This window comes from Erpetoichthys calabaricus, chromosome 4 (assembly GCF_900747795.2).
Source record: "Erpetoichthys calabaricus chromosome 4, fErpCal1.3, whole genome shotgun sequence".
NCBI lineage: Eukaryota > Metazoa > Chordata > Cladistia > Polypteriformes > Polypteridae > Erpetoichthys > Erpetoichthys calabaricus.
In genome coordinates, this window is record NC_041397.2 from 325217974 (window position 1) to 325241583 (window position 23610).

Consider the following 23610-nt stretch of genomic DNA (forward strand, 5'->3'; position numbering starts at 1 on the left):
CTAAGAAGACAACTGCTGACTCCTCACTTCAGGAACCCACAGTGACTTGAGAGCTCTATAAGTGACATTTGGAATTGCTGAAACTGTCATTCACAGTTTATTTCTTTAATTCCAAATCTCATTTGTGCCTCAAAGACTCATCTTAATACATAATTCGCCAGCCTCCTCACTCACTCACTCACTCACTCACTCACTCACTCACTCACTCACTCACTCACTCACTCACTCACTCACTCACTCACTCACTCACTCACTCACTCACTCACTCACTCATGCGCAGTCGGCTTCTGTGCAGCTGCCCAAAAAACCTTACGAGACCGACATTGCGACAGGAGGCGGATTAACGGCTGCCAAAATTCAAAGAGAAAGGCCATTTCGATTAAAGCTCTAGAGGCCTGAAAGGCGATTTCAACTACAGCTCGAGGCCTAATGTGATGAAAACCATGGAGAGGCTGCTGCTTCACCACCTTAGGCCACAGGTTTAACACGCCGTTGACCCTCTGCAGTTTGCATATCAGGAGAAGGTGGGAGCGGAGGATGCCATCATCTATATGCTACACCGATCCCTCTCCCACTTGGACAGAGGCAGTGGTGCTGTAAGAATTATGTTTCTAGACTTCTCTAGCGCCTTCAACACAATCCAACCTCTGCTCCTTAGAGACAACCTGACAGAGATGGGATTAGATTCATACCTAGTGGCATGGATCGTGGACTATCTTAAAGACAGACCTCAGTATGTGTGTCTTGGGAACTGCACGTCTGACATTGTGGTCAGCAACACAGGAGCGCCACAAGGGACTGTACTTTCTCCGGTCCTGTTCAGCCTATATACATCGGACTTCCAATACAACTCGGAGTCCTGTCATGTGCAAAAGTTCGCTGACGACACTGCTATCGTGGGCTGCATCAGGAATGGGCTGGAGGACGAGTATAGGGACCTAATCAATGACTTTGTTAAATGGTGCGACTCAAACCACCTACAACTGAACACCAGCAAAACCAAGGAGCTGGTGGTGGATTTTAGGAGGCCCAGACGTTAACATTTAACATTATACAAAGTTATTGTCTGTTTTTCACCTGCATTATTATCATTCTTTAATTTAATATTACTTATTGTATCAGTATGCTGCTGCTGGATAATGTGAATTTCCCATTGGGATTAATAAAGTATCTATCTATCTATCTATCTATCTATCTATCTATCTATCTATCTATCTATCTATCTATCTATCTATCTATCTATCTATCTATCTATCTATCTATCTATCTATCTATCTATCTATCTATCTATCTATCTATCTATCTATCTATCTATCTATCTATCTATCTATCTATCTATCTAATTACGCATTCTGATTCAATTTCGCATTCATTCAATACACCTATATCAGGTTTGTGGTGCTTATACTTATTTCTATTCCACTCGTGCCTGTTTCATCTTACGTTGTTGAAACGGGCTCTTTGTCTAGTTTACTATAAATGGCCTGCTGACTTTATAAAAGCACAAATCTGGACGGGTCTGTTAATGGCAGATATCTAATTGTATAAAGTCCTTTTCTTGATTATTTGCCAACCATGAAAATCTTGTGTTTGTCATCCTACAAGAAAACTGGTGACCATGATAGTGGTCAAACTTGCCATACCTGCAAAGCCTTCATTCACACTGCCACAGTCAGACTGGACGTTAAGGTGAGCTCACAATAAATTCTGTAAATGTGAAACTGTGCTGGAAAGTCATGTAATTTGTCACCACTAAGTAATTTGTACCCCCTGAAATCACTAAGTAGTCGTTTAATATGACATCCTCAAGGTAAGGAGATCAGCAGTCTCTAAGTTTGACATGCCCTCTGACTAGAAGTCATGTAGTGTGCTGCCAGCTTGAAACTGCTCTAATGCTGGATTATTACCTTTCTACCCAGTGGACTTATAAGTCAGACGTCTTTGTTATCTCCCATTGGAAGTCTTCATATTTAGTCTGATGTTCACCTAGGTTGTAACTCAGAATGTCATATTTGTCATCTGCCTGTTATTTCTAGAGGGTTTAAATGCTGTGCCTGTGTGTGCCAACATATGAGGGCTGTCCTTCCTGCCAGTATGGAGGTGAAGATTAGACAGTCAAGAAAAGGGAGAGACACACGGCAGAAACCTGCTGGTCTTGCAAAGGTAACAGAAGCTGACACGATTTCTTGGACTTGTTACAAATTGCCAGATTATTTTAGATGTACAGTAAGTGTATTTTTAAAAAGTATATCAATGTATTTGATTAATGCAGAACTGTCTTCAAATTGTTACATAGAATACTTTGTAACACCACCATGACAGAATAGTTTGGTTCAAATCAAACATGGTGGGCACCATAAAAAGGATCAAAAATCAAATCTTTTAAATTATTCATAAAACACCACCGTCTTATATTCTGTAACATTCCAACCAACTGAAGTTTTTATTTTCCTGTCCTCCCTGGCCATCTGACTATAATTTGTAATTAAGCTGCACATTTGATTATCTATTGTTATAAATTAGTGTACTTTATTTTTTACTTTTGTAATTCTGTTTAGCTGTTTTCATTGTAAAGGACTTTGTGCTGCTGACATGTCTGAGAATGTGTGATAGAAAGAAATGGAGGTGTTAGTTTGTCTTTGTGTGTCTTGTGGTCCCGTGATGTGCGACTCCAAGGCCTTTTGTCAAACTTACCAGTGACTTCTGAGTTTTTATTGTAGGAGACTTAATGAATTAATGGATACTCACTCACGTGAGGAGACTGTGCTGCACATACCTGGAGCTTTGATCTTCTCTGTGGAGAAAAAGAGAAAGTCCTGAGTTAGTGTGTGCATCTTCATCAAACTCACATCAGCACAAGATTTTTTCTTTCTTTGCTGTCTTAAATATTTCACTGCTGAAGCCTCCCGACTGTTCACACAAATGACATCAGGTTTAATCCCCCCCCCCCCCAGTAGACAGTAGTTTTCTGCTCTTTCATAAACTCCTCCATGCTGCTTTTACCCATCTTCACAAATCATTTCCAGTTTATTCATACATATTTGACCTTTGAACATTACAGTTTGTCCTGACCCCTGCAGAACCCTCATGCTGGAGACATTTACCTAAGTTTGTGTGGACCACCCATTAGTCGATTACCATATCTACGTAAACATTAAACCAATGAGAGGAGACTGCAGGGATGTTCTTAACATATTTTAAACCCTCTGGTCCTCCTGTCTATTCACCTCTCAGTTTCTATCTAAATGTACCTGTGAGTTCAGTGAAGGGCGCCACACAAAATTAACTCAACTCAACGGAATTGCATTTCCTCACTCTGTATGAGTTTAGCACAGTTTAAGTCCCCATTTGCCCAATTCACATCAACTCTGATTCTGTTCCCATATTGTAACACTGCAAGCAGAGAATGAGATCTGCAGTTTATTCGTTTTGGAATGGCCTCTTGTGATAATTTGTTGTCAGTCTTGATCAGTACTTAGTGGTGATTTTATTTTTGTGTTTAGTCTATGGCAGGTTTATCTTACATTAACACTTCACCGAGACATTTCCTAAGACAATGGGCCTCATTTGTGCTTTGTGCTTTTTGATTACAATATTTATAGTTTTCTTATCAGATGCTAACATTATTCCTCCACTGGAGCTCCTCACTATTGAACACGCTACATACAACTGCACACAAGTCAACCATTCCTGCCATAAATCAGTTCCTGCTTTTCTCACTGACTGACCTCGGCTTCTGTGGATGGTCATTAGAAAACACAACAGGAAACTGTAATCTCTTGAACTAAAAACAGGTAATTATTAGAGCAATGGTGATTTTAGATATAAATTACATTTTCCTGTAGCAGATCCTGTAGAAATGTTAGCATCAATCAGATTTGAACATAATGGTTTGACCTGTAATCTCGTACCGTTATGATGTTTTGGAAGGTTTACATCAAAATCAACATGCAAAATGAAACAGGCTGAGTGGATGGAAATAACAGTTTACTCAAACTGAATTCAACTCAAATAACTTAAACCACTGAAAGTCAACTCATAACGTACGTACCACATGACGGTAACAAGTGAACTGAAGTGAACTCAGCTTCCCATGTGGGCCTTCATTCATTCAAGAATATGTTTTTACGTTTATGCAGTACTCTACTAACATTATTATTGATTGTTTTTTTTTAATTTTATTAATAAATCTTTACTCCATTAGCTATAACCAGACAACAAATTTCTAAGACTGAATCATGTTTTTTCTTGAACTTTTTACAAATGTCAATGACATTTACAGGCTCCACATTTATGCATTCCATGCAATGAACTCCACATTTTAAGAACTGTACAGAAAAGAACAGATGAAAAGAAATAATACGGTGAGCTCACAGAGTGTGTGTACCCCCTCTCTACTATGGCTGCAGCGGACCACTAAACTGAGCTGTGCTCCTGTGTCAGCCTTAACTACACCGTGATGAATGCTGGACAAAGTAAAAGATATTACAACGTTGTATATTATATCTAAACAGAAGTCATTAAAAGCATAATGAAGAATTCATGAATTAAATAAAGAATGAGACTTCCTAATTCTACAGTTTTCTTTGTTTCTTGCACTGAATGTGAACGTTAACTTTCTTGGAGAGTTCAAAGGTTTTGTTTCAGGTGTCTCGGTGATTGCAGTCCTGCAGTATTTGTTGGTGGTGTGAGACCCTCAGAGCAGAGCTTAGAGAATAAAGACGCTGTGGAGCCAACGACAACTAAATGCAATTGAGATGTGAGCTTTAGATAAAGAAGCTCATCTCAAAAGACACTTACAAATGTTGGCACTAATTCTCAACTGGGGGGCTCCAGCCTACTAGGCTGACCCAGTAAACTTCCAGGGGAGCACCAAGATGACTGAAAACAATTATAAAATGGCACCAGCATCTTAAATAACTGAAAATCAAGCTACAGCAGGAATGTCAAACTTATAACTTATGAGGCTCACATCATCAGCACTCAAACATGTTACACATGACCCACAGTGAGTGTTAGTTTGTCAAAGACTCCCTTTAAAGTATCATTCACATTCAGACTGTATCCTGTATTGTTAAACTGGATTACATTTACAGCTGCCATTGAAATGCGTCTTCACTGTCCAGACTTGGTGGACTCTCCACATACAAACAGCAATTTGCCGTTATCTGTCCGTTTGCGTTTATCTGCGCAGCACCGCACACCGCGGCTACTGACCGCTACTTAAAATGGACACTTTTGAATTTCTGCTTGTGTTAAATGTGGCTGTCACTCCAGTGTTCAATCCAGTGGATTACCAAGTAGCTTCTGTAATTAAATTATGAAAACAATGTCTGCCGCGACCAATTATCTATTTTAAAAATTACTTTTGATTTTTTATTTTCAGAAATACTTAATAATTTTCTATTTAATATATCATACTAAAGCAGTGTGAGTCTTTTGTTGCTATCAGAAATATCTGCAGTGACATATTCTGTATTTTGCTAATTTATGTATCCCTTAAAATGCCTCTTTGTTTTATGTTATAATCACTAAATTAAGACAGAAATAACTTATTTAATAAAAACATATGGGTTGTTTTTGAAATGGCTTGTTAATTTTGTATTATGCATTATAAAAAACACACAAAGAGTGCAATAGCACTAGCAGGAAATCATTTTTGTTAATAAATATGAATTCACAGACAAGCCCCTGTGTCAAAACTACAGAAAAAGTCCAAGAGAATAAAGAACACGGCCTGTGTGGGGGGCCACACATATTCTCGTGGTACACTGGGGGGCTTGAAAAAATAAATATTGAGAACCACAGGTGTACAGTTTAATGAGAAGACATGTCATAAAAAAAGTATAAACTGTGTGTGTCATGCTTGGGGACACCGAGGACAGAACTAAATGAATGAACAGAATATCATCTGACATGAGTTCACAATAAAGGATAAAAATACAAACAACACAAAATATACAATTGTGTGAAAACAAGGAATTCAAAGGCCTCACTAACAAAATCAGTTTTAATGTTGAACACTTTGACATTTCTGCACTTATGGCTTGTATTTCTGTAACTAAAGCGTTTTTTCTTACCAATTTCCTTTCTCCGGTAACCGAGTAGTAAAAAGTAAACTGGGGAGAAAAGAGAGAAGATGAATCAGTTTAATTTAAGCTAGAAAGATGAGAAAAAGAACTTCAGACATGTTCAAGGCAGCACCATCTTTGGGAGAGGCTGCTAGAGATCCTATAATAGCAATGAGCAGACATGTATATAAAATGGATATAAGAATATAGAAAATATACAGAATAATGCATAAAAATTGGCCTGCCTGGACATTGAGAGTATTACATGTTATAAGAAAGCCCTCTTCAAGGCCCACTCTGATCAGTACCAAACATTAACAAATGTATATATTACTCATCTTTAAACTTTACATAAAGCAGTAGCTCGTCTCATATATGAACGATTCAAGCAGCTGGGTACACTTGGCATTCACTGCAATGGCATCTTTAATAGTAAAGAAGATAACAGAAGGTTACAGGTGAGCAGCCAAGAAGTCTGTTAGCACCAGAGCACAACAGCCAGTCTTCAATTAAAACTAGTGATAGAATCAAAAATCCCACCTCTCATTTCATTAATTAGACCAACTCCCTTGGTCAGAAGGTGGCACAAGTGTGCTGTCACTTTGTTCCTTCTCTGGACTTTCTCCAGCACTGTTGAGTTTTCTTCTTCTAACGTTCAGACTACAACTGCACTAAATATCCCAAAAGATGTCTAAAAAATGGGACATGCCACGCCACATAACCTCACATGCTCTTTTCTCTTTTCACTTTGTCTTTTCCTGTCCTTCTTCATGTTTAATTTTCATGGCTCCTAAACACCATAGACCAGAAGCTGCTGTCTCCATGGTCCTCTACTGAGGTAGTCAGTCTCTGTCCTCGGTCACTGCTGTCTCTCTTTCCTGTCTTGTCCACAGTCTCTGGCCCAATGACTACCAAACAACATTCTCATTGTTTATCCACACAACAGGCCTGCTCTTCAAGTGTTAGTAATCTTGTCTTTCATGTCAGTCTGCTGTTCATTTCTCATGTTATTGTGGCATGTAGTGGGCACCATAGAGTCCAAAACCTCAGATACAATCTCACCAACCCAGTCCTGGGTTCAAATCAAAGTACTTTTATTATGTTCAATCCAATCCAAAGGTCACTGATCGAGAAACTCCTGCCTTACTATCATCCTATTTTAACCTGACATGTCCTCCTGTCTGATGTTTGAACATGAACTTTTATTTTATCAAGTGATAAACATTTACTTCTCTGTTACTTCAAACCACTAGGAGCTTTTGGCCAGTGAACATCTTCTCAATATGCGCCATGTGAAGTTTCACTGTGGGTGATGTTAGCTTCATTTAATTTGATCTAGTTCATTATTCTTGTACTCTGCTGGCACGTGCCTACCACCAGGCTTTTGTCTAAACTGCGGGGTTTTCTGCTGAATGCTATCAGCCAATGGTAGCAGCTGTAAAGGATACAGAAGGTGACTTCTCAGCTTTTTCTCAGTCTTCTTGTGGAATGACTTGATGGTATCATGTCTGGTATGGCAAAGCATTCAAAATGTAAACTTCAGTGTGTCATGAGGACAGCAGAAAGGATTGTAGGCCTGAAACTGCACACTCTTGAGGACTTGCACATGTCATGGTCAGGAAACATTCAAGAATTCAAATCAAAGAGCAACTGAAAGTGATTTGGTAAGAACTTATGTATGAACTACTGGACACCTGGAGGGCTTCTTTCTGTCCCGCTGCAGTCCCTCTGGTCAAACTCATAATCTCTGATTCATGTCTGTCTCTCAATCCAACCTAAATGAGGTTTATTCTTATAAAGACAGAGTTGATATACAGTATCATTGAGTATGAGTGCCAGTCTACGTTGTCAAATTTATAATAATAATAATAATAATAATAAATGTACTCATGGGCGGCATGGCGGCGCAGTGGTAGTGCTGCTGCCTCGCAGTTAGGAGACCCATCTGGGTCACTTCCCAGGTCCTTTCTGCGTGGAGTTTGCATGTTCTCCCCGTGTCTGCGTGGGTTTCCTCCCACAGTCCAAAGACATGCAGGTTAGGTGGATTGACGATTCTAAATTGGCCCTAGTGTGTGCTTGGTGTGTTTGTGTGTGTCCTGTGGTGGGTTGGCACCCTGCCCAGGACTGGTTCCTGCCTTGTGCCCTGTGTTGGCTGGGATTGGCTCCAGCAGACCCCTTTGACCCTTTATTCGGATTCAGAGGATTGGAAAATGGATGGATGGATGTATTCATTTGTAGGAAATTAGATCTTGTGGCATAAGGCAGTGTGACATTTGTATGAACAATAACCTAATGCTTGTTCTTTTTATCATGCAAGAACTGTTCTGCCTCAGGAATAGATGGGCCTTTCACCAGGGGAAACAGCAGTTTGGGGTCTTCCATCACTTCACTAAATGGACAGTCAACCCGTGTTATGTCTTCTTATTTCATTGGAATTATTTTAAGAATTTCTTGATATGTGTTGCATCTTCATAGGCAGGTTTGGTCTTAAGTTAATGCAAATGTTTTGGTGAATCTTTTCTGAATATTTTTAGAAGGATATGTTTCTGTTTTTATGTGTTGCCATATCTTTCTATAATAATACACATTAATCACAGGTGTGCCTATTTAGGGGTAAAACTGAGATTTGTGAAATTAAAGTGCTGGCCTGCCACCCTCTGTTTGTATTTCTAGGGAGTAAACATGAACTCTTTTGAAGATTTTAGACCCTCAGTTATTTTAAATGTAGACATATGAGGAAGGAAAGTCCATGCATTTCTAGTATTCATAGTTTTTATAACGTTAGTCTTTTCTGCTACTGTATATCACTGTGAGACTGCTATTAACACTAGAATTACCAGAGCCTACGAAAAAACTCGTAAATCCGTCCCACCTTAAATCGCACCTTAAAGCCGTTTGCACCTCTCTGCCAGAGTCCTTTGTCATCTAAATGTGCTGATAAACAAAAGCTACTAGCAGCCAGCTATTCCATCCCCCCACCGACTTAGAACGAACTTCTCCTAGCTCAAGCCTTGCCTTGATTTGATTATCTGGGATTGAAGTGGAGTTTTAGAGTGGAAATAATATAGCGTTATTTGGAATACACGCATTTCATGTGTGTTCCGTTCCGTTCAGTAGTCTGTGCAAACACATTTTTAAAACAGAAACGTTTTTCATATTCTAATAGTAAATGACAAAATGTAGGCATAAAGTATATAACGTATGAAGCCTGAAGTCCATATATCAAAGAAACACTTTCACAAAAGGTACAAATAAGAGAACATGTGCGCTTTTCTTAAAAAATATAACTGCACAAAAAAAAAAGCCGCGTTACCATGCCACATTGACACTCATACTACATCTGCTGCGGTGGCGTAATGGTATCAGTTCCTGACTGGGATTCAGAGGGAGGCGAGTTCAATCCCGCACGGCTCCACTTCGAGAAATGAACTGTTCTTATTCTTACAATTTTAGAATAACAACATAAATTTGATTTCAGTCTGTAACAGCCGGTGTAACTTATGATACTGGTAAAGGTTAGCTTTTTTTTTTTTTTTTTAATTCACTTTTCATTCTCGCAGTCGCATTCAGAATCAATCCATACAACCCCATCTGACATAAAGACGCGCTATAGGTCTGCAGTGTACCACGATGCATACTACCGCCCCCCCCCCCCAAAAGGGTTCTGACACACAAACGCTGGCGAAGCTGCCTTCTTCGTATCTCACCGTCACTTGAAATCAGCAGTTCTTAGCATTGCACCACGGAAGCTGTCGTATCAACCACCAACTGTAACTTGCTTTCTTTATTCTTCGGTTATAGTCTTGAATAAAAGTGCACTTTTATTTATGTGAAAACAGCTGTGTCAGATGGGGTTGTATGGATTGATTCTGAATGTGACTGCGAGAATGAAAAGTGAATTAAAAAAAAAAAAAAACTAAACTTTACCAGTATCATAAGTTACACCGCCTGTTACAGACTGAAATCAAATTTATGTTGTTATTCTAAAATTGTAAGAATAAGAGTAGTTCGTTTCTTGAAGTGGAGCCGTGTGGGAGCGAACTCACCACCCTCTGATTCCCAGTCAGGAGCTGATAACATTACGCCACCGCGGCAGTTGTAGTTAGAATGTCAATGTGGCATGCTAACGCGGCTTTTTTTTTTGTGCAGTTATATTTTTGAATAAAAGCGCACGTTCTCTTCTTTGTACCTTTTGTGAAAGTGTTTCTTTGATATATGGACTTCAGGCTTCATACGTTATATACTGTAGTTTATGCCTACATTTTGTCATTTACTATTAGAATATGAAAAACGTTTCTGTTTTAAAAATGTGTTTGCACAGCCTACTATAGAAACGGAACACACATGAAATGCGTGTATTCCAAATAACGCTAGAATTATTTCCACTGTAAAACTCCACTTCAATCCCAGGTAATCAAATCAAGGCAAGGCTTGAGCTAGGAGAGAAGTTCATTCTAAGTCGGTGGGGGGATGGAATAGCTGGCTGCTAGTAGCTTGTGTTTATCAGCACATTTAGATGACAAAAGACTCTGGCAGAGATGTGCAAACGGATTTAAGACGCGATTTAAGGTGGGACGGATTTACGAGTTTTTTCGTAGGCTCTGGTAATTCTAGTGTTAATAAACTGTTCATTATTGTATTGAGTATTCATCTGCTATATTTGCAATTCATGCTTTATTGATATGACTCCATTAAATGGTGACACACACCTCTGAGGTTTGGAGTCTGAATATTCATATCTGAAGAGTGTTCTTGAATTGAATTGAATTAAATGTAACACACGCTAAGTTAAGCTCCATGGCCTTTGAGGATTTCTTCTGAAACACACATTAAGTAATGGTGCTTTGCCTATAAGGCTGCATGTGAACATTTTTGTTATGTAACACACTCTAAGAAAGCTATTTAGCCTCTGAGGTTTTATAATAAAGCACACACAAGTTAAACAGCACATGACCTCTAAGGTTACACATACAAGTGACAGAGTTGTACAGGTGTATCTTTCTAAGGGTTTTGAAGGATTGTAGCCATGGACTAGTGTCTGCACCAGGATGGTCCCAAGTTCCTTATCTGGCTGGGAGTCCAAGATCATGAGTGGGCAGAATAAGAAATACGGCACACACTACCTCAGCCAGAAGGCCTGCAGGAGGTGCCAATGTAAAAATAAAAGAGGGCATACTGGTGTCCAACCAGACCTGGACAGAAGACCCTTACACATCTGGAAGGCCAGTATAATGGAAGGACAAAGAGAGCTGGCCTTCCAAGACTGTATGCTCCCCCAACACACTAGGTGGCAGCATTACTGTGCCAAGGTACCCATACGCACACCTGTCAGGCATGCTGGGAATTGTAGTCACATGGGGAAGCCCTGCTGAGTTGAGTGGATGCTGAAAAATGGAGCCACAGGGATTGGCTGTTGCTGCGGTACGAGGCTTCTGCCTGACCCAGAAGTGTTTCCTCCATGCATCAGAATCAGAAATACTCCAGGGTCCTCATAAATGGAGCCACTCTGCCTCACCCATGGGAGTTGGAATTGGGTGTGGAGGAAGAATAAATCTTACCTGGGAGGAGTGGAGGATGAAAAAGAGAAAGACAAAGAAGAGAAAAGAAAAGAAAAAGAATGGAATTGTTTGGTATTGTGAAACTCTGGAGACACTTTTGTAAAGATATCTCTTTAAAATAAAACTTTAATTTGAATCTGCCTACGTTTTGGGGCTGTAATGCACCCCCTACAGGTCACAGGGTGAATAACCTTAAAGTTTAGAAATAATAGCAAGTCAAGCTAACTCAGATATTACAGTAACTAATTTATATTATAAAGGTAAAATTGGCCTTTTAGACTAAAATCGGTAATTTGGAGTCAGATCAGTGGTCCACACTCCTATGCCATTGTTAGTTAGAAGACGGGAGGCTGTAGTGAAACTGGGTGAGTTAAAACTTATTACCAGGTAAAAGTGAAATGTTGATGTCTTGTGCCACACGTTATTACTCGCTACTACAGTTTAGGATGTTAGGGTGGTGCCCAGTGCTGTGTGTTGTGCTGTTAGTTAGTCATATAAGATGGAGGCAGCGTCAGCCCTGGATCAGCGTTAAATACCCCTGAGGGTCTCTTTCTGGACTCTCTTCAACGTTCTACATTTGTGAGTTTTCTTTCTTTCTTTCTTTCTTTCTTTCTTTCTTTCTTTCTTTCTTTCTTTCTTTCTTTCTTTCTTTCTTTCTTTCTTTCTTTCTTTCTTTCTTTCTTTCTTTCTTTCTTTCTTTCTTTCTTCCCAGGTACTCTGTGGTGGTCCTTTATGCTGCTGTCCCCCTGACCTAAACATGTATGTCTGCAGCCCCTTGAGATGCTAGGAAGGCAAAGTGATCAACACCAGAGGGTCCTGTTAATGGTGGCACATTGCAGGACTCTAAGGTTAACCTCTGGGTGCTTGTTGTCGCCTTTGTACGCACCACCTGTAATTTTTATTTTCCTCTTTTCTTTGGCCATCTGACCATATTTTGTCCCATTAGGTTGGCCATTCTGATTCTCTGCTGTTATTAATAAGCGCTCCTTAGTTTTTACTTTCTTTTTTAACTCTTTTTTTGTTTTTGTAAGCCATTATTATTATTATTAAGCACTTTGAGCTGCTGTCATGAATGCAATAAAAATGAACGAATAAATTTTCAAGCAATAAACAGACTCTTTAAAGCCTTCATGATGTTATTCTGTGTTTGCTGAGAGGCCACAAGATTTTATAATGGACATGTGTTATATAAGTAGGACACACTTCATCATGGGAGGACTGGCAGAGGAGAGATGAAGATTTGCTCACATTTATAATTATGTTCATTTTTACTAGCTAATAATTTAAATTAGACAGAATGCACATCTCACACTAGGCAGGCAGTATGTCGCTCAGTAAAGGACAAATCCAGTGTGGTAAACTGATGGGCACATCATGTTACTCAGAAACATGTGACCATTCACTGGACTGAGGGGCTACACTTGGGAAAGCCCCCTACATTAACATCACAATATCAACACTCACAACTTGGACTAAATGAGACCTCCTGTTCAGCTCACAGTCGTCTTCATGATTACTATTAATGCTTTGGGCAGCACTCAAGAACACGCACAGCAGCTTCTCTAAGTACATGGCAATGTGTGTAGATTTGATTTTCAGAAGTGACAAGAGACCACGTAGTGATGCTTAACAAGTGAAGTGTAACAGCAGGCAAGACATCATAAAGTGGATGCTGAGGACAGAATCAAGTAAGCATCACAGCTTGGACGACACAAAACTAACTCAATGGACAAACACAAAAACAGCCTCTTTGATCTTCAGGATTGCATCTGATATAACAAAACATGAGAGTCACATAACCCAAGAAGACGAACCTCCCTGTAAGGGATCTGGAGTTCCAAACGGCCCGTCTCTGTCTGAACAGGTGGCTCCTTCATTGTGCTGACAGACCGTCGAATTTCTGTTTCTGTCATGAAATCTCAATATTATTTTAGATTTTGTAAACTCAAGGAGAGTTTGGAGCAGTGAATGTTTAGCATTCCATAAATAAATTATGTTTTACATAAAATTCCAAACTATCAGGCAGTGTGTAGATTATTTTAACTCTTTTTGATCCAATTTACAGAAACCCCATGTGAGCGTTTAATTTGTTTTTTATAAGAGTTTGGAGTAAATGAAGGATTGCACAGCAATGTCCTTACCTTTGGAGTCATATCTTGCTTTACATTCTAGAATAAAGAAATACAGGAACATTATGAGAATAAATGTCAAATCTGAGGCCCCTTTACATACCTAAGTAGGACTGTTAGCAGTAGGTCTGTACGTACCTCTCATTCTCCTCCATTGATATATCAGCAAACCCGCCATAGCCACATAAAGAAACAACGATAACCAGAAGACCACTGACCAACCTGAGACTCCTGGTGAGAAAACTGAAAAAAGAAGGAAGACATAAGAATGTGGGATATCTGATAAGGTTGAGACAAACTAAATATTCACAAGACACACGTGTGGTTCGGACCTCAGCAGGCGCCATGGGCTCTTCTGACCACAGTCACCTCGACCTCAGCACACAATTCTAAGCTAGCCAGAGAGTTCAGGCATCACAAAGACAGCTCAGTCACAACATACTTACTGTCATGTAGAAGACTCTGTGGTAGTACCCAGAGTGATGTCAAAACTTACACAGAAAAAGACAACTGAATAAAGAAACACAAGAGTAGTCCGAAAAGGAGGGAGAACTCAAAGTGAAAATGAACAAAGCAGAAAACAATAAACCCTACAGGTATTTAGGCCTGGGTGCCTGCTAGGGGGGCTTATTGGTTTCCCACCATAGTACCACAAAAGCACTCCATATCTCACCTCTCTGACAACCACCTGTACCCTGGCCTGCTTTATTCACTTGTTGAACCACCCGTAAAACCCAAGGGATATTGCAGAACGAGCATCCACACATAGAAACCAAACAACCAAACTGACAAAAAAATCATAATTATACAAATAATAAACCTAAACAATAACAATAACATAAATGATTAACAAAAATGAAGAAAAAGCTTGTAAAAAAGTAACTCACACATAAGGCGGGGTTAGTGACCTTGGCGTAGACATGACATTTCTTCTCTCAAGTCAATTATGTTGTGACCCGCGTGCAGACCCTCTCAGAATTCTGTCCACTACTTCACCATGTCTCCCAATGGCTCTCCATCACCGTAATCCCCACACACTTTGTCTACACTGCCTTCTTCCACTTTCACATGTAAGTAACCGGCAATTATTAACCATATCTCATGAAGGCATGGAGTCCAGGATATCTCAGATGCTATAGAGAAGTCTGCCACTTGATTGTCTGATGCTGCTGATGTTGGTACACACCCAGGTGAGTGTAATGGGTATTTAGACTTCAAGGATATCCCACATGCTATCACTGTCTGAAATTGCATTATAACCCATCATGCACTTAGTCATCTTATAGCAAAGAAAACTCCCTGGCTATTCATCTTGGTGACCTTCTTTCCCTTTTGTAGTTCCTCAGTCAGAGTCCGTCTGATGGGAACATCCGTGGAGCTGCCAGACGCTGCCACTGTGATGTCCATGTCATTATTTTGTACTTACATGGTATGTCTGGTTAACATTAAACCCAGTGGAAACTCTCTTCTGGCCTTTTTTCCTGATCTATGGTCTGTTGTGCTCTGTGTTCAGCAGACATCATAACTGACCACACAATATGGTAGACATTTTCATTTTTTCACAGGTTTCCTTTGTACACAGTATGTTACAATTTGTAATGTTGCGTAAGAAATTTTTTTGTGGGTGCTCAGAACTAATTAATTAGCTAACTAAGACAGCAGGTGTGGACAGCATACCAGGATGTGTGTTTACGATCTGTGCTGATCGGCTTGCACCAGTGTTCATGGTAATATTCAATCTGTCCTTTACACAGCCTGACATACCAATGTGAGTTAAAAGACCCACCATTGTCTCAGAACCTAAATAAACAACTCCAGCCTGTCTGAATGACTACAGTTCTGTTACATATGATCTTAACTGCATAGCCACATCTGTTCTTCTCTGTCAAAAAATCTGGATCCATTACAGCTCCCTTATCACTCCAATAAATCCATGGATGATGACGCTATAACCTTAATCCTACATACAGTACTGGCCCACCTGGACGACAAGAGAGGGAATTACAGTATATGTGAATGCTCTTTAAAGACAGCAGTTGTACATTTAACACGATAAACCCCTCTAAACACATCACAAGCTCAGGGTCTTGTGTCTGAGCACTTCATTGTGCAACTGGGTTTTTAACTTCCTGACCGACAGACACCAAGTGGTTCGAATTGGCATCCACACCTCATCATCCCACACACTCAACACAGGGCTGTGTGCTGAGTCCACTCTACACATATGACTGCACAGCTGTACAGATGGTGTATCGGACATCATTGTCAAGTTTGTGTTGACACAGCTATGATGGGCCTCATCTCTAAGAACAACGAACAGGCTTATCAGGATGAAGTGGAGTGTCTGACACATTGGTGTCACGACAACAGTCTTCTACTGAATGTCAGCAAGACAAAGGGGTTGATTGTGGACTTTGGGAGAAAACATTAGAGGCACAACCACCTCCTCAGTATGAACAACACTCCACTGGACAGGATTGACAGTTTCAGTGCCTCAGTGTCCACATTACAAAGGACTTGACCTGGTCCAAGCAATTGTAAACCTTGGTGAAGAAGGCACAACAACGTCTGTAGCATCTCAGACACCTCAGAGTTTCAGACTGCTCTCCCAGATACCAAAGAACTTCTACACATCTTCCATCAAAAGTATTTTGGTAGGAATTGTCACTGCCTGGTTTGGGAACAACAGGGAGCAGGACCACAAAGCTCTACAAAGACTGGTGTGGTCAGCTGAACACATCACTTGATTTGCTCCCCTTATCTTTGAGGAAATACAGTATACACCAAGCAATGTCAAACCATGGCAATGTAAAATTATCCGTGACAGCAGCCATCCCAACAGGGGCTTCTTTTCTGTGCCATGGTCAGGTAAACGCTATGACTGTCTGAAGACTAAAGAGACAGAGGAGGAGCTTCTAACCACCATGTAGAATTCTAGCTCCTCAACAGACCTGGGTTGTCTTTGTCGTATTTTTCATTTCATGTTTTCAATTAGTGAAAGGTCAGGACTACAGGCAGGCCAGTTCAGCACACAGACTCTTCTACTTTACGCTGGTATTAGATGAATGGTACAGAAGTTATAGTGGCACTACACCTCACATTTCCACAAATGATCTTGAAATGTCTACAATGTAAAGGGGGATCAAGTACATTTTGCTTTGTGGATATAACTTTCAAGTATTGTTTTTTTGTCACAGATCCAGTGACAAAGGGTGGTTTGTTATAATATGTTTGTTATGATATTAAGTTTAATGTCACTGTCTCTGTGCACACTGTTATGGATTCATTCATACAGGCAGACCAAGTATGGTACACAGGGGCTCAGCATTTAGAATTGCCGAGCCAATCACAGGACTAGATAGCCAAAGACAACTGGAGGATTGTATAGTCAGCCTAAAGACAGAATAGTATATTTATGTCCTCTGTCAGCACAAAATCTTCTTTCCTTGTTGGGAGAATGAGAACTGCATGTAGGCATTGTGCTATTCCTGTATTTTTTGGAGGTGGATTTGAGTCCTTTTCTGTCCTTGTTTGGATCCAGAGAAAGAGCCTGCATATGGAGCAACCAGTATATAAGGATGGACCTGCTGCCAATACACTTTGAAGCTGTTGGGCGGAAGATTATGTCATCCGTCCGGAAAATCCTTTCAGTGTGGTGACGAAAGATGGCAGACTTTCATAGATGGGATTTGCATAGATCAAGATCCCACCTTGATAGAGTCTGTCATAAGCTTCCCGTCTGTAACCGCGTAAAATCATCAGTAAAGAAAGCTAAAGTATATCTCTTTCTCTCATGATTTTTGTACTGCTGTAATTACTATGGGAGGGATATCACCTTTTATATCATATTTCTGTATTTCTCGGTTACTTAACATGCCGCAATTTCAAAAGAACACATTTCCAGAGAGCTAATGCCTCCTAAGGAAACAATTCATCACTCCTATCGCAGACTTCACCACTGTCACACTTCCCTCATACATATCCTGTTCGACTCTTACGTACTTCTCTACCACTCCCGACTTCCTCATACAATACCATAACTCCTCTCCCTGTCATATGCTTTCTGCAGGTCCACAAAGACACAATGCAACTCCTTCTGCCCTTCTCTATACTTCTCCATCAACATCCTCAGAGCAAACATTGCATCTGTGGTGCTCTTTCTTGGCATGAAACTATACTGCTGCTCACTAATCATCACCTCACTTCTTAACCTAGCATACACTACTCTTTCCCATAATGTCATGCTGTGGCTCATCAATTTTATTCCCCTGTAGTTACTGCAGTTCTTATTCTTAAATATTGGCACCAGTACACTTCTTCTTCACTCCTCAGGCATCCTCTCACTTTCCAAGATTCCATTAAACAATCTGGTTAAAAACTCCACTGTCATCTCTCCTAAACACCTCCATGCTTCCACAGGTATGTCATCTGCACCAATGGCCTTTAAATTTTTCATCCTCTTTATAGCTGTCCTTACTTCCCCCTTGCTAATCCGCTGCACTTCCTGATTCACTGTCTCCACATCATCCAACCTCTTCTCTCTCTCGTTCTCATCATTCATCAGCCTCTCAAAGTACTCTTTCCATCTGCTCAACACTCTCCTCACTTGTGAGTACGTTTCCATCTTTATCCTTTATCACCCTAACCTGATGCACATCATTCCCAGCTCGGTCCCTCTGTCTAGCCCACCGGTCCTTTTCTCCCTTCTTAGTGTCCAACCTCATACAACTCATCATACGCCTTTTCTTTAGCCTTTGCCACCTCTCTCTTCACCTTGTGCCTTATCTCCTTGTACTCTTGTCTACTTTCTGCATCTCTCTGACTATCCCACTTCTTCTTTGCCATCCTCTTCCTCTGTATACTCTCCTGTATTTCCTCATTCCACCACCAGGTTTCCTTTTCCTCCTTCCTCTTTACAGATGTCACGCCAAGCACCCTTCTTGCTGTCACCATTTCTACATCTGCTGTAGTTTCCCAGCTGTCTAGTAACTCTTCGCTGCCACCCAGTGCCTGTCTCACCTCCTTCCTAAACTCAACCTTGCAGTCTTCCTTTTTCAACTTCCACCATTTGATCCTTGGCTCTGCCCTCACTCTCTTCCTCTTCTTTATGTCCAACGTCATCCTACAGACCACCAGTCTGTGCTGCTTAACTACACTTTCCCCTGCCACCACTTTGCAGTCTTCAATCTCCTTCAAATTGACTCTTCTGTATAGAATGTAATCTACCTGTGTGCATCTTCCTCCACTCTTGTATGTAACTCTATCTTCCTCCTTCTTCTTAAAATACATATTGACCTCAGCCATACCCATCCCTTTGGCAAAATATACTATCATCTGACCTTCTTCATTCCTCTCCTTGACACCATACCTACCCATCACCTTCTTGTCTCCTCTTTTTCCTTCACAAACATGTCCATTGAAATCCGCTGCAATCACCACTTTCTGTCCCTTGGACAGTTCTGTTCATCACTTCATCCAACACACTTCAAAAATCTTCTTTCTCATCCATCGCACACCCAACTTGTGGGGCATATGCACTAACAACATTCATCATCACACCTCCAATTTCCATCTTCATAATCATTACTCTGTCTGACACTCTTTTCACCTCCAAAGCCCTCTTCACATAATGTTCCTTCAGAATAACCCCTACTCCATTTCTCCTCCCATTCACACCATGAAAGAACAATTTGAATCCCCCTCTGATCCACCTGGCCTTACTCCCCTTCCATTTAGTCTCTTCACACACAATATATCAACCTTCCATCTCTCCATCATATCTGCTAACTCTCTCCCCTTACCAGTCATACTGCAAACATTCAAAGTTCCTACCCTCAATTCCACTCTCTTTACTTTCCTCCTCTCCTCCTGACTCCGGACATGTCTCCCCCCTCTTCTTCTCCTTCTTCTTCTTCGGCCAACTGTAGCCCAATTTCCACCAGCACCCTGTTGGCTAACAGTACTGGTGGCGGTCGTTGTTAACCCGGGGCTTGACCGATCCAGTATGGAAATTTGTATTGTTGTCCGCATATTGATTTGGCAAAATTTTACACCGGATGCCCTTCCTGACATAACCCTCCCTATTTGTCCAGGCTTGGGACAGGCGTGAAGAAACACACTGGCTTGTGCATCCCCTGTGGCTGGGTTTCTTCACAATTTTACATTGAGGAACATTATTCTGAAAGTGATCCACAATTTTTAGATGCAGTTTTCTGCAAATTGGTGAACCTCTGCCCATCTTTACTTCTGACAGACTGTTCCTCTCTTTATACCCAATCGTGTTACTGACCTGCTGTAAATTCACCAAATTAGTTACAAAATGTTCCTCCAGCTATTTCTTTTTAGTACCACTTTCGTACCACTTACTAGCGTTTTTAAGACAAGCATCAAATTCAAAATGGCATCATATTTTTTCATGAAATAGTAAAATGTCTCACTTTCAACATTTGTTATGTTTTCTATTATGAATAAAATATGGGTTTATGAGATACTTTGTATTTTGTTTTTATGTACATTTTACATATTGTCCCAAATTTTTTGGAATTGGGTTATAAGTTATTAAATATTTTATAATGTTAAGTGGGCGGCACGGTGGCGCAGTGGGTAGTGCTGCTGCCTCGCGGTTGGGAGACCTGGGGACCTGGGTTCGCTTCCCGGGTCCTCCCTGCGTGGAGTTTGCATGTTCTCCCCGTGTCTGCGTGGGTTTCCTCCGGGCGCTCCGGTTTCCTCCCACAGTCCAAAGACATGCAGTTTAGGTGGATTGGCGATTCTAAATTGGCCCTAGTGTGTGCTTGGTGTGTGGGTGTGTTTGTGTGTGTCCTGCGGTGGGTTGGCACCCTGCCCAGGATTCGTTCCCTGCCTTGTGCCCTGTGTTGGCTGGGATTGGCTCCAGCAGACCCCCGTGACCCTGTGTTCGGATTCAGCGGGTTGGAAAATGGATGGATGGATAATGTTAAGTACTGCTGATATTTATTAATGTTTTTTTATTAATATTTTTGAAAAGTGGTCTATTTTTAAATTACTGTTAGTGACCGTTTTTTTCTCCTTTAAGGCACAGTCATTGCAGTTGAGCCTTTTACTCAATCTTGTGTTGTGGGTATCATTTGCATTTGGTTTGATTTTAGTTCTATTTTCTTTTTGCATTAATGTAAACTGTTCAGAAATTGGTTTAATTCCTAAAAGTTAGTCAGTCATTCATTCTCAAACCCAAGTAATTAATTTCAGAGTTGTAGTGGCCTGAAGCCAAAACCAGCAGAATTGGACACAAGGCAGGTAATAGCCCTGGAAGAGGAGCAGTTCCTCACAAGGCCCACTCACTCAAACACACACCACATCCTCAGTCATTTTGGGGTTATTTGGAGTTACCATTCAACCTCAGAGATGATATTCAGATGACAAAAACAACCCTCTGAAGGTCATGGCAGTTCAAAGGTTAGTGAGACAAGGTGACCATAAACTCAGAGTACTCACCGTAGACTGTGAGGCCTGAATGCCAGTCAGGCTTTGGCACTTTACTTCTCATGAGACAGGAGAACACGTTGAACTCCTGCTTGATGGAGATGAAACTCCTGACTCTGAGAAATCCCTCATTGTCCCGCTCTTCAGTGACACTGGACTCAGGCGTCACGTCCACTCCAATTCATGTCCCTCCAGGTCACGTCTGGTGTGGCACCCCACTTGTCAGCCTTGCACTCCAGTCTGGTCTGCTGGTACTCTGTAGAGTTGATGGAAATGGAGGGCTGACCACCCAAAACTATCAGGACAAAAGAAAGAGAACAATGAGAGGGACACAGAGGAAGAGACAACATGGCAGTCTGATATGAAAGGATATAAGAAATAAACTTATTAAGAAAATCCCAGTTTGCATTTTAATTATGAGAATCACTACTTAAGTGAGGAATTGGAGACCAACAAAGTGCATAAAAAATTGTGGATAATTGGTTTATCATTTAAAAGTTCTGCTTTAGTGGGTCAAAATGAATTTATCAATAGGAGCTGAATGCTAAAGAAGATCGTGGTGTTGTTTATTATGATTGTATTACCGACTCTCATTTCTTTAAGCCTCTTAAGTTGAGTCTCTGGGATCTTCACTCTCTTTATGGTGTCTCCATCACACTCTGGCTCACACACTTATTATTATCATTATTATTTACTCTGAGTTTAACCGCTTCAGTCATCTTTCATTAGTAGACGTGTGGTAGTATTAATGCTGCTTTCTTCCAGTGGAAGTGTAACTGAAGCAATCAAATACATTTGAGTGTTCAGTTATCAACTGCTAAGCCAATTCTTTAATGATAAATTCACTACTTATATTATAAAGTTGTGCTTATAACTTGCACACAAACACCCCTTAAAGTCAAGATAGAATTAGAACTTGGTTATCTAACATAGGACAATACTAACATATGAAATATGTGCTCTGGCAAAACAGTGAGCTCACAAAGTCTGTGCAGATTTGTGTCAACCAGAAACTGACCTCTTTACATCTCTCTCACAAGAACCAGAAAGAAAATAAAACCAAATGAAACAACTGAAAGTGCACCCCACATTTAAATTTTCAACAGGTACTTAATGGGCCACCAGGAGACACTGCATGGTTCTCAGAGACCACCTCACAGGAGGCACCACAATTCACATCATTAAGACTCCATTCGTCCTTTCTATGAGATTATGGATTTGAACTGTGAACGAGTGTCGGGTTGGTGTTTTAGGTTTTGATCTTTTGGTGATGAGCCATAGCTTTCCAGATCTTGAGTCAATTCTCAGTCTTAGTGTTTTGACTCCTGGTAATTCCCGGATGTTCACTAGCAAGCTTAAGATGGGCCTATATGTGTGCCTTCTTAAGCAGGGTAGACTTGTGTGGGTGCTGCAAGATTTTAATCCATCTGTGGATGTCTGGTGGTCCCAACTGCCTTCAGATCATTAACAAGCTCCTCCTGTGTAGTTTTGGGTTGATCCCTCTCCTTTCTCATGATCATCCAAGGCAAGATCTTGCATGGAGCTATTGCCCACATATCACACTGTGCACTTTTCTACATTGGACTTCATTTTCCAAGTTTTCATGCAATTGTGAAGCTTGTGTAAGTGAGTCTTCTTGAATTATTTTTGCTGTTTCCTCAATGCCATGGCTCCAATTTTAGTGTCATCTGTGAATCCATGATGGAGGCACCCGAGCAGGCTGCGGCTTACAGAGCTCCCGAGTCCGCGGTGTTTAGTGTTAATCTTTGTTCGTCTTTGTCAACTAGTATAAGTAAAGAAGTAGATTTAAGTGATAGTAGTATGCAGACATACATTTACAAGCGGCAAAACCTGCTCGATTTCCGAAGAAACTGCGCCGAAATATCCAGTGAGGTGGCAGAGACGCTCCGCAGCCTTTGCTTACTTCGGCAGCCTAAGAAGCTGAGTTGGCGAAAATGCAAGTGCAGCGATCAGAAGCAGAAGCGAGGCAAACATGGAGGTGTTAGCACAAGGCTAAAAACTAACCGAACCAGACCTGCGATACCGTCTATTCTGCTTGCGAACGTCCAATCGCTGGACAGCAAGCTGGATTATATAAAGCTGCAGCGGGCCAAGCAGTGGGAAATGAGAGACTGTTGCATTTTTATTTTCACTGAGACATGGCTCCAGGACAACATTGCAGACTCGGCCATCCAGCTAGATGGACTGACCATCTTCTGAGAGGACAGAGACGCCTCTTTGTCCGGTAAGACCCGCGGAGGGGGACTGTGCGTTTATGTGAACAGAGAGTGGTGTACAAACGCTGCCTCAGTTGTGTGACACTGCTCCCCGCTGATAGAGGTTTTATCGGTAAGGTGTTGGCCTTTCTACTTCCTGAGGGAATACAGTTGCGTG

General features: G+C 40.9%; 3 protein-coding genes across 9 annotated transcripts in view; 1 reads left to right on the top strand and 2 right to left on the bottom strand.

Annotated features, from left to right (window-relative positions):
• The window catches only part of LOC114643553 (protein NLRC5-like), a 5922889-nt gene that overhangs the window by 762539 nt on the left and 5136740 nt on the right, over window positions 1–23610 (top strand). The gene's annotated exons all lie outside the window — the stretch shown is intronic.
• Window positions 1–23610, bottom strand: part of LOC114641980 (NACHT, LRR and PYD domains-containing protein 3-like) — a 1026505-nt gene that overhangs the window by 552639 nt on the left and 450256 nt on the right. The gene's annotated exons all lie outside the window — the stretch shown is intronic.
• LOC114642948 (butyrophilin subfamily 2 member A2-like) overlaps window positions 13897–23610 on the bottom strand; it is a 36798-nt gene continuing 27084 nt past the window's right edge. Inside the window, exons 4-5 of the mRNA XM_051926030.1 lie at window positions 21229–21511; window positions 13897–14001 (exon numbers count right to left, since the gene is read on the bottom strand). Coding sequence (XP_051781990.1) covers window positions 21375–21511 — 137 coding nt within the window. The 3' untranslated portion in view covers window positions 13897–14001; window positions 21229–21374. The remainder of the gene's footprint in view (window positions 14002–21228; window positions 21512–23610) is intronic.